Source organism: Pteropus vampyrus, unplaced genomic scaffold, assembly GCF_000151845.1.
Source record: "Pteropus vampyrus isolate Shadow unplaced genomic scaffold, Pvam_2.0 Scaffold29, whole genome shotgun sequence".
Taxonomy (NCBI): domain Eukaryota; kingdom Metazoa; phylum Chordata; class Mammalia; order Chiroptera; family Pteropodidae; genus Pteropus; species Pteropus vampyrus.
Window position 1 is genome coordinate 1,686,752 of NW_011888810.1, and position 14,342 is coordinate 1,701,093.

Consider the following 14,342-nt stretch of genomic DNA (forward strand, 5'->3'; position numbering starts at 1 on the left):
CCTGTTTGATTGTCTTCAGCTGTAATTCGCTCTCCCTGAAGGCATCTTATTTATGTGATTATATGTTGTCCAGCTCCCCCGCCTAGAACCTAAATTTCCCAAGGGCAGACTTGTTCAACCATACTCCCAGTATCTAGATCAGTTCTGGCACATGGTAGGTAAACAATAAATCTCTTCTCAATAAGTTAATGAAGGCACCTGATACGGACTGAGACATAGTAATCAGAGCAGGTCCCTTTTCTGCTCAGAACCCTCCAACAGCTCAGAGTAAAATCCAGTGTCTTACAATGGCCTACACCATGCAGTCCCCTATTAATCCCCATCATTATTAAGTTCTACCCCCACCCTGTCTCACTCAATTCCAGGCACACTGGCTGCTTCTCTGTACCTCCAGGCACACACACCCTCACCTCAGGACCTTTGCACTTGCTGTTCTTTCTTCCTCCACATAGCTGCATGACCCACTGCTTCACCTCCACTAACGTCTGCTCGAATGTCTCCTTCTCAGTGACATCTTCCCAGACTACCTTTGAGAACTGCAACCTCTTCCCCATCACTCTGTATCCACTTATCCATCTGCCTGGTTTGTTTTTCTCCATAGCAGTTATCAATGACTGACATGTGCTCTGTATTTTTTTTTTTGTCTCATTTATTATCTGTCACCTTCATACTAGACTGTAAGCAGCATGAGGGTGGAGTCTTTGCTCACTGTTCAATTTTGCATCCCTGGGACCTAGAGCAGTATCAGATGCGTGGTAAGTACTCAATAAAGGTTTGCTGAACGAGTGAACAGATGAATTGTAACCTCAAACAAGATATTCCACGAATCACTAGCGAGTCAACCTCCTACCATATTGTAGCGTTCCAGGAGCTCGGGGGTCACGGGGTAGCGCAGTTTCATCTTTCGGTAGAGCGCGTGCTTCTCGTAGTAACTGACGAGTTCCACCAGGCTCTCAAAGTAGGCAGAGGTCCCTAGCACAAAGTGCCGGCCATCCCGGTTGATGCGACAGTGCTTCACCTTGCCCTTGGCCCTGGAGGAGGAAGACCACACCAGGCTGACAAGCTGAGATCCTGGCAACCAGACAACCGGCCTCTTAGAAAGAATCTAGTTGTAAGACACTGGCTATTATCCATCCTTAGAGGACCAGATAATAAAGAGGATGTAGTGCTCCTATGGAATACAATGATGTGGGTCTTTTCAAAACAGGAGAACCTGTATCTCAGAAGAAATACTGAGTGACTCAACAGCTCTTCTTACCCTTCCACTCCTCCCCAACTACAGAACTTGACTTTGAGAACATCCTAGTGTCCAGAATTAGGGTCAGCAAACTATGGCTCACAGGCCAAATCCAGCCCATCTTGTGTTTGTAAATAAAGTTTTATTGAAACCCAGCCACATTCATTTGTTTATGTATTGCCTGTGGCTGCATTCACTCTACAATGGCAGAGCCAGTTGCAAGAGACCATTTGGCCTGCAAGTCCTAAAATATTCAGCCTCTAAAATATCCTTTTTACAGAAAACATTTGCCAGTCTCTACTCTAGAACTCTGGGATTTGATGCGCAAATCCTTAAATCTTACCACTAGGAAGATGTACCCAACTAGTACAATGGTGAAATTTTTTTTTCCCCCAAAAAGGAAACAAGTCTTTTATTTCCTCATCTATTTGAAATAAGAGGCAGGAAAAATCGAAAACAGAACACTCCTGGGTCTTACTAGCTTTTATCAGCAAGAAAAGAAACATTTGGGAAAATAAGTTTTGACCTTAACTTTACAGCCAAAAGCATCTTTTTATTACAACTGTCTAACAGCAATGACTATACTCATCTTTTTAAAATGTTGCACCTTAGAGATATTTTTTATGGTTTTAAAATACACATCCTGTTTAAGCCACTTCTTCAAAAAGCCCTGTACAAAATGCTAGGAGACTTCTGTTTCAGTAGCTTATTTTCAGTGATATTTAATAAATTGAAAAAAAAATACTGCTGAATAGAAAAACAAGTTGCAGAATGAAACTATAGCAAGATCCCATTTGTAATTTTTTAAAAAGTAGAACAGATTACCTACACACAAAATGGCACTATATATTTTCCATAGGCACATACACATGTATACGTAATTTTTTTTTTAGTCTCAATAAAGACACCAGTTAGAAAACTGTATTTTCTACCAGGACGAGGACAAATGAGTAGGACCACAAGGAGCTTTAGCCTTCATTGCAATCTCTTAATTTTTTATAAGGAGAATATAATTATACCATTAAAAATTAATTTTAAAGCTTTTTACAAAAGCCCCCTAGGCCAGGGAGGCTCTAAGATATTAAGAGCATGGGTTTGGTTCTGGTTTCTTCCTCAGGTAACCTCTCTGAGCCTCAGTTTCCTCACCCACAGTGCTAGGGGTTCAAAGCTGCTGTTTCCTGGTAAGTGTCAGGACCGCTGTCTGTCAGGTCACCCAGGGTAAGCCCTTTGCAATGTGTCTGGAACCCAGAGGGTACTCGATGAATGAATGGTTAGGAAAATATAAACCAAGTCAAGCCAAAACAAGCTTTCCTGGGCAAGAAGAGGAAACAGGAACAGAGCTGGAGTATGAGGGGTGATTTCAGGCTTCCTGAACCATGTCACTGTAAGTCAGTGGGCACTGCATGCTGAGGTCTTAGGTTCGCCAGGAAGCCCCTGGTCCCACCAAGGGACGCCTCCTACCCGTCACACCCAGACAACAATTTCGTCTCTTCACATGGATCTGAAAGCAGATGCTTCTCTCCTGTGAAAATCTACCCAGAAGTTCAGTGTACGCGCTCAGTCCTATAGATGGTTGGTCTGTACAGCAAATGGGAGAAAATCAGATCTATAACATCACCAATGTGGGCTGCCAGGGCTGCCTAGGTTCAAATCCCAGCTCCCCTACTTACTGGCTGCATATTCCAGCAAGTTATTGAACCTTTCTGTGCCTGTTCCTCTAAAAAATAACAATCATGATTATAGACTTGTTGGAAGATGAAGTGAGTTAATGTATTACTCTCAAGAAAACAGACCTGTGCCCAGCACACTGAAAACACATATTAGTGTAGGCTGCTTTTGTTATTATTGTTGTTGACCTTCTAGGGAGAGGACAGTGAGGTTTAGCTGCAGCTCCCACTTTGTTCTCCACACCTGGCCTGTCTAAGCCTCCTCTGAGAGAGCACGCAGCAGGCTCGGGCCCATGTGCTTACCTGAAGGTAATGGCGTACGAGTCGGTACCTTCTCGCTTCCGGATGAGGAAGGCCCCGTCCCGGGGAACCCTCATCAGCATGTCCTCTGCTTCTCCGCGGCTCAGCCCATCATAGTACCACCTGCAGCATGGGCCAGGAAAACGGCCGAGAGGGGAGGAAACAGTGGGCTCGATTTGAGGGCACCTGAAATACGGCCCCAGAAACCTCCGTGGAAATTACACCATGGGATTCCCATTCAAAACGCCTCTGAAGACAGCATTTTTTAAAAGATCACCAAGACATGGTTTGGGTGAAATGTTCACATAGTGGGTCTGTTTGGCGCACAAGAACAAATCAACTAATCTTGACCCACCCCATCTCCCCGCATCGGCCCAACTCTGAAAAGCCAGCACCAGAAGGTGGCACAGTCACTGCAGAGGGTCTCAGAAAATTAGAGGCAGAGGACACAGGGAGTTGGGTTTTAGACAGATTTTTTTTGTTGTTTAACTGGCCTTTAGTTACTTTTGAAGATGTGAAATAGCAAATTTTAAAAGGCAATCATAGGAATATAAACAAGAGAAGTAGAATATAAAGTTGCTGTAAGTTATATGGCTTTGTCAAGAAATGTGCATTTTAACAGCCTCCTGCTTAAAACCTTTTCTTCTTTGTTCCCAGAGCTGGTTAACTCTTTGCAAGACATAACTGACATTCACTTTACTGGGTAAAAAGTGAAGGGGAAACGTTTACAATTACTTTTTCCCTGTTTGCTTTCAGAACAAACAGGAATGAGCTTTAACAAAAAAGAAAGATACCACCGAGGCAAAATTAACCTCTGAAAATCAAGGCGCAAAAGCTCCGAACTGTGAAGATAAAGTAGAAGAAAGAAAGGGAGAGGAAAGAGAAAATGGAGCAAAGGTAAGGGAGAGCAGGTATTTGGAAATGTGGCCGCCCCGGGAACTTTAAGAGACCCCAGAGGGCCCAGCTGAGGGGCCACGTAGAAATTTGGGGCCTAGCACATCTACAAGGCCGGCTTTTCTCACTGGTGTCTACACCCTGCTAAACTCATGGAGGGGCCACCTGAGACCTGCCACCCCAGAAGGCAGGCTCACTTACGGCTTTGACTCATGGGGGTTGGGGTTGGGCACGGGGTCGGTGAGCCGGAGCTCGAACTCGGCACACCGTAGGTGCGTCTCACGGTAGTGCTGGATGAGGGCGTAGATGCTGGTGAACATGAGGTTGTCAGTCAGGTAGTACTTCATGATCCCACCCTCCATGGTGGAGCGGATCCGGCAGTGCTGGACCCGGCCAGACCGCCTGCGGGGAGAGGAACAACATCAGTGCCCAGGCCAGGCCGCTAGCCCTTCCTGTACCCTGGGTGTCAGAGAACACAAGACAGGGCCAGAATTGCAGCCAAGCGCTGAGAGGTGGACACTAGGTGTGACCATACAGGCCTCTCTCTGCTTCTAGAACAGGCCCTGGGCTTTAGAACAAACTAGTCCTTTGGCCTAGATTCCAGAACATTCTACCTACTTCCTCCACCCACTGCCATCTTTTACCTACATAACTCTTACTCTGGAGCCATACAGCCTAGGTTCAAATCCTGACGCTGCCACTTACAAGCCAAGTGACCTTGAACACGTGACCTGTCCTCTCTGAGCCTCTGTATTATTATCTTAGTGGTATAACAAGGATAATAATAGTATCTGCTTCATAGAATTGTCCTGAGGATTAACCAAGATCATTCACAGAATGAACTGCCCAGCACATGATGACCATGTGTTAGCTATCACGATTATCTGAATGTTGTTGTTATTAGAATTTTTATCCTTCAGGTCTCACCTTAAAGCCTCTTCTTTCGGGAAGTCTTCCCATCCCCCACTAACCCTCCCAACTCCCCCAACATGACTTTAGATACCTCTCTAACAGACTTTCACAGCATCTTGCATTTTTTCTCATTGCATTTCACAACTACAATCATGTGTCATTTGCATGATTACTTTCTCATTGTCCATCTTCCCTACCAGACTCTAATCTCCTTCAGGACAGGGACCCATCTGCCTGGTCACTGCTAAATCACAGTGCCTACCGCAGAACAAGCACTCGGTAAGTACCTTTTAATGAATGAAGGCACAGAGTGAATGAAGGCTCAGAGCTGTCTCACGACGGCTCCGTAAGACTGCCTTTAGAATCTCTAGAGACAAGGAAACCGAGAATCCAGGAGGTTGAGTGAATTGCCCCGGGTCCTACCATCTGATCCAAGGCCAAGATTATGGGTACATGAACAAGGCCAAATTGTCTTAAGTGCAGGGTCAGATCCTATCTTTTTTTAAAATGTTGAGATTTTGTTCACCGCAAATTTTTTTTTTGTATAACTTTTGATTTTTTTAAATATTGCATTGAAATATCACTAATTTTGATTACTAAGTTTTTTGGGCCTCACCTACCTTACCCAAGTCTTGACCCACACAGCTCACTAAATGAAGTCTAGGGTTCCAGGGCAGGCCTACCAAGTCTGGCCTGAGCTCCCACCACTTGCCACCCAGCCCCTCATCTGGCCAGCCGCAAGGGGAAGGCAGGCATGCCCCGGGCGGAGGGCCATTACCAGAAGGACAAGGTGTAGTCGTTGGGGAACCTCTCACTCTCCCGCACCAGGAAGGTCCCATCCTTGCCCCCCGTCTCGTTGCAGTATTCCTGCAGCAGCTTCTCGGCACTTATCCTCTTCTCCACCTTCTTATGGAACCACTTCTCTCCAAAATGCAGTTCCGTGGGGGGCGTATCCTGGGCCGCAAAAAGAGGAGGGTTTCTGAAAACCTGCAGCAGACCTCCAGCATCACCAGAGTGGTCCCTCTTCACATGCTGACTCGACTAGAGACAGAGGCTGGCCTCAGCTTGCCTTCAACCCAAGAGCTCTGGGAAGAGAGCTTCCAATGCTCTCCCCTGCCTGCCACCTACTCCTGACAGCTGCCATCTGTGGAAGCCTCCTGGTGTCTTAAGACACGGGGTAAGAGGTCCCCAGTATAGCCCTCAACCTTACTGCAAAGGAAGTCTGAGAGCCATAATGCCCTAGGGGCTGCACTCGAAAAATAAAAAGTCCCAAGGATGGCCAATAGTCCTAGGGGAGGGGGAAGAAAAGCCAGGGGCCAGGCTAGGGGGTAGGACCAGAGAGAACATCCTAGAGAGCACAGGCCAATCAGGCCCTTCAGAGAGCAGGAAAGACCCTTGAACCTCATTGGTTAAGCCCTTGGGCCAGCCAGCCAATCAGAGGAGAGCCAGGAAGGCCTTGGTACCCAAAGAGGCAGCTTCCTGGGCTGAGGATGTCCAGATCTGATGCTACAGGATGAGAGGAGCAGTCTAGGAGGTCTCTATCTACCTGGGGTAGCTCCTCTTCCACAGTCTGTTCAATGTCATCGCTGAAGGACAACTTGGCATCAGCAATGGCGCAGTAGTGCCTAGTCCATTTCTAGAAAGCAAAGACAGCATTAGTTCTTCCCCAAAGTCTCTGTCCCATCTACTCTGGGGCCGGCCTGGCATCACCCCAGCATTCCCTGGGGGCTTGCCTTTCCCACCTTCATAGATATTTATGGTGGTTTCACAGAACTGGATCCCCTTCGAGATATTTATTTTAAAACATTTATCTTGGGATTTTTATATTCAGTGTATCTAAGGGTAGATATGACTTAAAATCAAATTTCTATTTCATATTTATTTAATTTGAAGCCTTTTATAAATGATGAAATTGGTTTGTTTTTGTGTCCTCGTGACTGTCTTTTACTATTTCATCTATTTTTTGAGATTTTCAGGATTTCTCAGCCACTTCGTCTAGAGAACCTTTCTTCAACATTTAATTGTGACTTAATTCTTTATTTACATTTTAACCATTTTTAATGTTTATTGCTAGGATATACGAATGTAAGGACATGTAAAAATACACTCAAACTGATTTGCATGTTAGGTTAAGGAATATAAGAAGTGGTGTTAGTGCTCAAAATGCCTTATTCTCACCAAAACTTAAGGTGTCCAGTGGAACTGTCCCAGGTTGGAAGATACTAAGGAGTTAGGACAACTAAATGCATTGTCACATCCTGGATTGGATCCTGGACCAGAAAAAGGACATTAGTGGACAAACTGATGATACTGTAATAAGGTCAGTGAATTAGTAGTATTGTGCCAATGTTAACTTCCTGGTTACAATAACTACACTCAGATTATGTAGGATATTATTAGTATTCAGAGGATCTGGGTAAAGAGTATATGGGAATATGTATATGTGTGTGGGGGGGTATGTTATATTGAATACAAAATTATTTCAAAACAAAATATTGAAAATATAAAAGAAAAATAAAGTTTCATTATAATGATGAATTCATTTGGTCAAAATCAGAGTAAGACAGGAGCATCTTCAGAGGCCTCCGGCAGGCCTCAGACACATGCAAGGCTCTGAGAAGGGGTACGAGAAGACCCACCTGGTCAATGGAATCCCACATGTACAGTTCACCCTGTTGCTTGTGCTCATCTTTCTTGTCCTCCATGTTGACATCTACATCACCTCGGGGGCCCAGCTTCTTATGCTGGGGGAAAAAATACACATAGTCTGTCTCCCCTGAGACTCAGGGTTTAGGACCTTTGAGCCGGCAAGCATTCATCCACATCAGCCAGCCAACAAACATCCATCTGCAGCGTCCCGCCACAGGGCCTTTGCACTGTCTCGTCTCTCTGCCTGGTTCCTCTCTCATTACATTCAGCTCTGTGGTCAGTGTCACCTCCTCAGAGGAGCTTTCCTCAACTACTTGATGTGGAAATAGCCCCCTCCCCTGCCCATTCCTTCACTCTCTAGTCCCTGGTAGTTTTTCTTCATACTCCAAGACCTACGTGTTTCTATGTATCTGTGCGTCTTCTGTCTTCCCTGCTAGACTATAAGACGAGTAAAATGGACCATTAAAATGGTTAAAAGTTCTCTTAGACTTTGTTTTGTTCCTCATTGAATTTCCTGTGCTAGCTCAGCAGATAATAAGTGTGCAATGAACATTTGGTGAACCTAGGATACCACCCATATGCCTGACATTCTACAGCACACAGAGGAAAAAGGCAGCATCACAGCCAGTCTGGTGGGCACAGGCTGTGCGGAGCAGCAGAAGGCATGCTGAGGATGTAGAGTAGGAAGAGCCGGGGGCAAACAACACTGCTGCTCCTTCATCAGCTGTGTGACCCTGGACAGGTGGCGACACTTCTCTGAGCCTCGCATTTCTCATCTGTAAGACTAAGATGATGACTGCAACGCTCTCACCTGGGTATGTACTGACCACCCACCTAGACAAGCATTTATAAATCGCAGGTTGTGGTGACCTGGTGGAGGGAACTCAAGACTGGTAGTCGGACCTGGGTTTGACTACAAGGACTATCACCTTACTAGCTGTGTCACCTTGGCCATGTGACAACCTCTTCCCTGGTCTCAGTAACTTCCTCTATAAACTGGAAATAAAGACACCCCTGCAAGATCCTCTAAGCCAATGGGCATATAAGATATCTGTAAGCGGTAAAGCATGACAGAAGTGATCCATTTTGAACAGCTTTGAATTATTTCTTTAGCAGGAACTAACTGTGTAACCTTAGGTGAGTCACTTAACCTCTAGACCTCAGTGTCCACATCTGTGAAGTGGGCTAGGGGCCTGGGTAAGTCATGCAGGGTGGTGATGAGGTTGAATAAGAAAATACTTACGACCATGTGTAGCCCCATACCAGTGTGTGGCACACTGACTGTGTCACAAATGCTATTCCCACTCCCTTTCCCTGAATACAAAGAGGTGAGCCACAAAGTGCCACAGGTGGGGTAATGGGTCCTTTAAAAGGGGACTTCACACCCTAAAACAGAAGCTGAAAATCCCTGGGGACACGAAGAAAGCCATCCTAACAGGAAAAGAGGGAAGCAACAAATGAGCTAGAAACAGAGAAATGCAATGAGGCCCTTTGAAAACTCAATGACCAAATGCCTGAGAAGCCATGGGCCCCTCCCAGCCAAGCTCCCTTCACCACTTGTCCTGCCTTCCCCATGCTGGAAACATTCATTGGCATCTCAATGAAAACTGCCCTAGGACCTTAGCAAAATCCTCTAAATAGGATTAGAGGATTTTAGCCCTGAGGGCATCAATGCCCCTCCTCTGAATGGACCTCGGCTTTGAGGTGCTTTTCACATTGTTGGGTGCTTTTCAGTTGATAGGTCTCCCCACTGGACTGTGACTTCCTGGCACATAGGGATTGTTCTTAGCATATTCTAGTGACCCGACGACAAAATCTACCTAGTAAACACCTATCCATCCTTCCATATCAACCTGCTAGTTGTCAGCAAAATCCATCCTACTACTTCCACTAATGGCTGCCAAACCTGATCTCTTACGGGTGGCATGATCATGTGACTAAGTCCTCACAGGGAACAGGACAGGCTAGGACACGCACAACTGACAGCCACTTGTTTACCAGAAATTGCTGGCCCTGGACCCCCTCACATTCCCCTCTCTACGAGCTGGAGCTTCACCACCAAAGTCTGGGGAAGAACACGACCCCTTTCTCAGAATAATGTTTATAATGCATGAAATTATAAGAAAAACTAATTTTATTGAAATACAATTAAGATATTAAATAAAAAATATCAGCAACACATTAAAGATGTGCTTTATCTTGTATAAGATCTGTAAATGTGATATAAAAATACCTATGATTTCTGTTCTTGAAAAAGCCCCAAGTGGCTCGCTGCCAATATTCGTAATGGAAGAAAATGTTTTACTTATAAGTTTTACTTATAGGTTAATAAAAATAAAGAGGCAACATTTATTCCCAAAGTTCATATGCCACCCTTCCTAAGTTCTATTTGTGGGTTCTTTGGGGGTCTGTGGAACCACAGTTAAAAATTCCTTCCCTGGGAAGCTGTAGAACAGGACCCTGGGTTCCTGGATAACCTTGTGGGCCAGAGCTCAAAGCTTCCAGAACACTCTTCCTCAGATAAGAAAGAAACCTACTCTTCTGTGCTTTAAGCCTCTGTATATCTGGTCTCTTTATCCTGGTAACACAAATACCCAAACGTCGCCCCTCTCCATGGCATCGCTGGCACTCATGGGCACAGTAATCACTCATCCCTCCCCACGGCACGTGGCACGCCATCTCATTAGTGCCCGCAGCCTTTCTGGGCAGCTGTCTACCTCCAGTCCATCTCCCACTCTGGACTGGGAGCTCCTGAGGGCAAGAATAGTGCCCGGGTCACTGGAACACCTCAGTACCTTGCACGAGACTCAGGTGCATGGTGAAGGTTTGCCGAAAGAATGAACGAACGATTGTGAGTTAGTACTTATGTGGCACCCGCTATGGAACAGTTCTCAGCACTTAGTCACACTCTTTCACAATATGCTCACATAGCACACTAACCACATGGATTCTATTATAATCCTCCACTCCACCCTCCCAAGACTGCAAGGACATACAGGCACCAAGAGGATGAAAGACCTTGCCCAGGGTCATGGATTAGTAAGGAGAGCGGTGTGAACCTGGGCAGTGGGACCTGGAGCCTGTGCCCTGAGCCGGTGGCTCTCCTAAATGAATGACAGCAGCCCGAGGCCACCTACCTTGATGATGATCTTCTCGCGCAGCTGGGTGGGCGAGGGCAGCTGGTCGGCACTGGCCTCCGTGGGCTTTATCAGCAGCAAGTCGCCAAACACCTCCTTGAACACTCTGGCCATGTAGCGCTGCTGCTCCACACCACAGTGCTCCTCGATGGACAGGATCACAGGGAAGCTGCGGGCAGCAGGGTGGCTGGCTCAGCAAGTGGGGTGCAGGCACCCCGTCTATGCCTGCCTCTCAGAGCGAGCAGCTGGGGAACCCGTCTGTGACTGTCTAGCAGAGCGAGCGGCTAGGGACCCCATCTGCGCCTGCCTCGCAGAGGGGCAGGTCGGCTAGGTAAAGGGGAGCAGAGGTCACAAGGTTTCCCAGCACCAGCCTCCTCCAGGCTCTCCAACCAGGGAGTGAGTTATGCTCTTAGCCTGTAGGGGGCACCAACACTCTGCTGAGGATTTGGCAATGAGTGGTCAAGACCGACGTGAGGCTGGTGTGTTTGTGTCTCAGCATATGTCTGTGGGGTGAGGGAAGATCTGCCCGTCTGTCTGCTCACTGCTTAACCTTAGCTTCCCCTTAAAAGTGAACCACCTGGAAATCAGACAACCGACCTTGAGGTGACAAAGGCATGGTCTTTGATGGCCTGCACGACGTCATCAAACTTGATCTTGGTGGTCCGTGTCCAGCCATGGTAGATGATGGGCTTCCCATCGGGCCCGTCCCAGCAGTCCACTGGAGGGAGAAACGTGCAGCCTCACCACCTGTCCATCGCCCTCCACCTCGCAAGTGCACTGATGGTGTACGCCCTGCCAGGCCAGCCGTGAGTGAGATCAGCCCTGACCCCCACGCCAGCTCAGTTACTAGAATGGAGAGGCCAAACTCAATAATTACTCTCAGGGGCCACCAACATGAGGACATGTGCTACCTGTGTGGTTACGGGAGGATTTGGGTTGTTTAATTAAAGGTCCCTTAGTAATGCAATGTATTTGTCCAAAAGAAACTATTTTAAATGTTTCTTTTCTAAAAACATATATATTGTGTTTTATTTTCTGATTTCACTTGTCTAAACCTTGGCTTAGACAACTGCTAATAGAAATAATACATAGCATGTGAAAATTTATTCTTAAAGGTTCATAGTAAAATACTCAAACAGAACTGGATTATATAGAAAGTGAACATCCTCTTATCTTCCTCCCCTAAAGGTGACAAGAGGTGACAATTTCAAACTTAATTTCTTCATATTTGCTCTTTCCCAAGGGACAAAAAAGTAAATTAGGCAATAATCTGTAGGAAAAACTGCCATTAAAATTTGATACCATGATTGAATGTTTTTTATAAAATCGGAGCCTAAATCAGTGGTTTGTGCTTTTTCTCAGCCCAATACACCTATGAGCCTCTGGTGGTCAAGCCAGGCTGGGGAGGGAGAGGAGAAGGGAGGAAGCAGCTGACTCCTGGGCACATCCAGGCACCTGGAATCACCTGTGCTCGGGTGTCTGTGAGCAATTATGACAAGAACGGTCAGGGTGGCTTCTATGGCGGGGCCAGTTGCAAAAACACGAAGGACATTTTTTTTTTTTCTTCTAAAAATAGCCCAGACAGAAACCAAGGGAGAGCAGAGGACAGTAAAGCCACCTTTGCTACTGGCCTCCAAGGCCTTTCATCATATCAGGACCCTTTCTGGATGTCTAAAACTACCACCTAAGGCTTTGTGGCTCCCACCCAGCCAAGCTCAATACCACTCCCTGTCTTGGGGACAATATTCTTCTCGAGTAATGTCCCTGTTATTGATGCTATATCCCTTAGCCAGACGCCACAGGCACCTGATTTCTTTCTCAGGCTGTCCCTTCCATCCTCACTATTGTCTTTTTTTTTTTTTTTTTTTTAAAAGCATCAATAACTCCAAGTCTTCTCTCAATTTGCTGTAGGAGGTATCTCCACCAGGAAAAGCCTACTCACGCTCAATGCACCGACAGCCCATGCGCAGACAGCGGATGTATGCTTCCGTGGATGACTCACTCCGCAGCTGGTCACCTGTGAGGTACCTAAAGGAGAGGAGGTGGGCCTGCATCTCAGGGGGTCTTTGGGGAACTCCTCAGCCCAAGGCCCCCCAGGCCTGAGTTCTTCCTGGTTATGATCTGGGACAGACACATGCCATCAGGTGGCCACACCTTAGACTCAGGCCACAATCACAGGATGTGAACAATAAGCAGAGGTCCCTAAACAGCCACAAGGTTTCCCAGCACCAGCCTCCTCCAGGCTCTCCAACCAGGGAGTGAGTTATGCTCTTGGCCTGTAGGGGGCACCAACACTCTGCTGACGACTTGACAATGAGCGGTCAAGACCACGCTGAGGCTGGTGTGTTTCTGTCTCGGCATGTGTCTGTGGGGTGGGGGGAGATCTAACGGTCTATGTGTTCACTGCTCAACCAAGTGTACGGTCAAGACCAAGTGGTTTTTTTTGAGAAGAACTTGGTCAAAGGGTGTCAAGAGTGATATAAATGGCAGATGAAATATTAACGATCCTCTCATGGCTGCTCACTGGCCCTCAGTCTAAACAGGGCAGAGAAGGTCCATCATTTCGATATCAGAAGCCAGGAGCTGAACAGGTGGAATCTGCTATGCTATGAACTCTGTCCACCATACTTAAAAATACATATTTTATGCACTCTCCTCCTCTTCTCCTCATGTCCCTCTTTGTAAGAGTTTTTGTTCCTTAACTCTCTTCTGGGTTTGGTAGAATTCACCATTCTTAAAACAATGGACATGGTGAGGAAGAGACAACTACGAAGTCCATTTGCCACTGAAAAAGACAGTACCTTCCAAAATGCCTGGAGATAAGCTTAAGGGCCTTCTCGCCAACTCCAGCCTGGAATGACACCTGGGAAACCACCAATCTACAGCTCTCCAGGTGCCCATGATCCAAAGCCTTCACCCTCTCACCTGATAAGGCAGACTAAATATCGGAACTTGAGTGCAGCATCATTTTTCTCTTCCAGTCTATTCTGTTTTTTGTTTGTTTGTTTGTTGCTATTGTTTTGCAATTAAGATAATCTTCCAAAGATGTGAATTTGAGCATGTTGCTCTCTGGCTTAAAAGCCATCGGTGGCTCCCAGTGCCCTTGCTGTCACTTAAAGATTCCACTCAAGCTAACCCTGCCGGCCTCCTCTCCTGCCACTTATACGTCCCCCACTACCGATTCTACAGTCTAGTCTTAATAGACCCCTCTTAGTACCACCTGCCCTTTGACCTCTGCACATTGCACATGCTATTCCTCTGTCTGAAACCCTTTATTTCACCTGGCCACCTGTTCTCCTCTCACCAACTCCTGTCCACTGTTAAGATTCAAAGGAAGCCTTTTCCCCTCCAAGCACATGAGAACAGTGCTGCCCTGTCCTGCCCTGTTCACTGCTATATTCCCAGTACCCAGGAAGCACAGGGCAGACACTCAGTAAATACCTGTTCAATTATTAATTCAATTGCTTTGCTGTGGCTACTCTGAGATGCCCAAACCATGAAAACCAGCTTTGCTGATTAGCTTTTTAGGGGCACGGGAAAAGGGAG

The 14,342-nt window shown here is 46.5% G+C and overlaps 1 protein-coding gene across 1 annotated transcript in view; it reads right to left on the reverse strand.

Moving 5' to 3' along the window:
* Window positions 1-14,342, reverse strand: part of PLCG2 (phospholipase C gamma 2) — a 186,399-nt gene that overhangs the window by 58,684 nt on the left and 113,373 nt on the right. The window contains exons 11-20 of the mRNA XM_023528590.1: window positions 13,598-13,734; window positions 12,739-12,824; window positions 11,394-11,514; window positions 10,797-10,965; window positions 7,650-7,754; window positions 6,557-6,646; window positions 5,789-5,964; window positions 4,300-4,500; window positions 3,208-3,327; window positions 851-1,031 (exon numbers count right to left, since the gene is read on the reverse strand). Coding sequence (XP_023384358.1) covers window positions 851-1,031; window positions 3,208-3,327; window positions 4,300-4,500; window positions 5,789-5,964; window positions 6,557-6,646; window positions 7,650-7,754; window positions 10,797-10,965; window positions 11,394-11,514; window positions 12,739-12,824; window positions 13,598-13,734 — 1,386 coding nt within the window. The remainder of the gene's footprint in view (window positions 1-850; window positions 1,032-3,207; window positions 3,328-4,299; window positions 4,501-5,788; window positions 5,965-6,556; window positions 6,647-7,649; window positions 7,755-10,796; window positions 10,966-11,393; window positions 11,515-12,738; window positions 12,825-13,597; window positions 13,735-14,342) is intronic.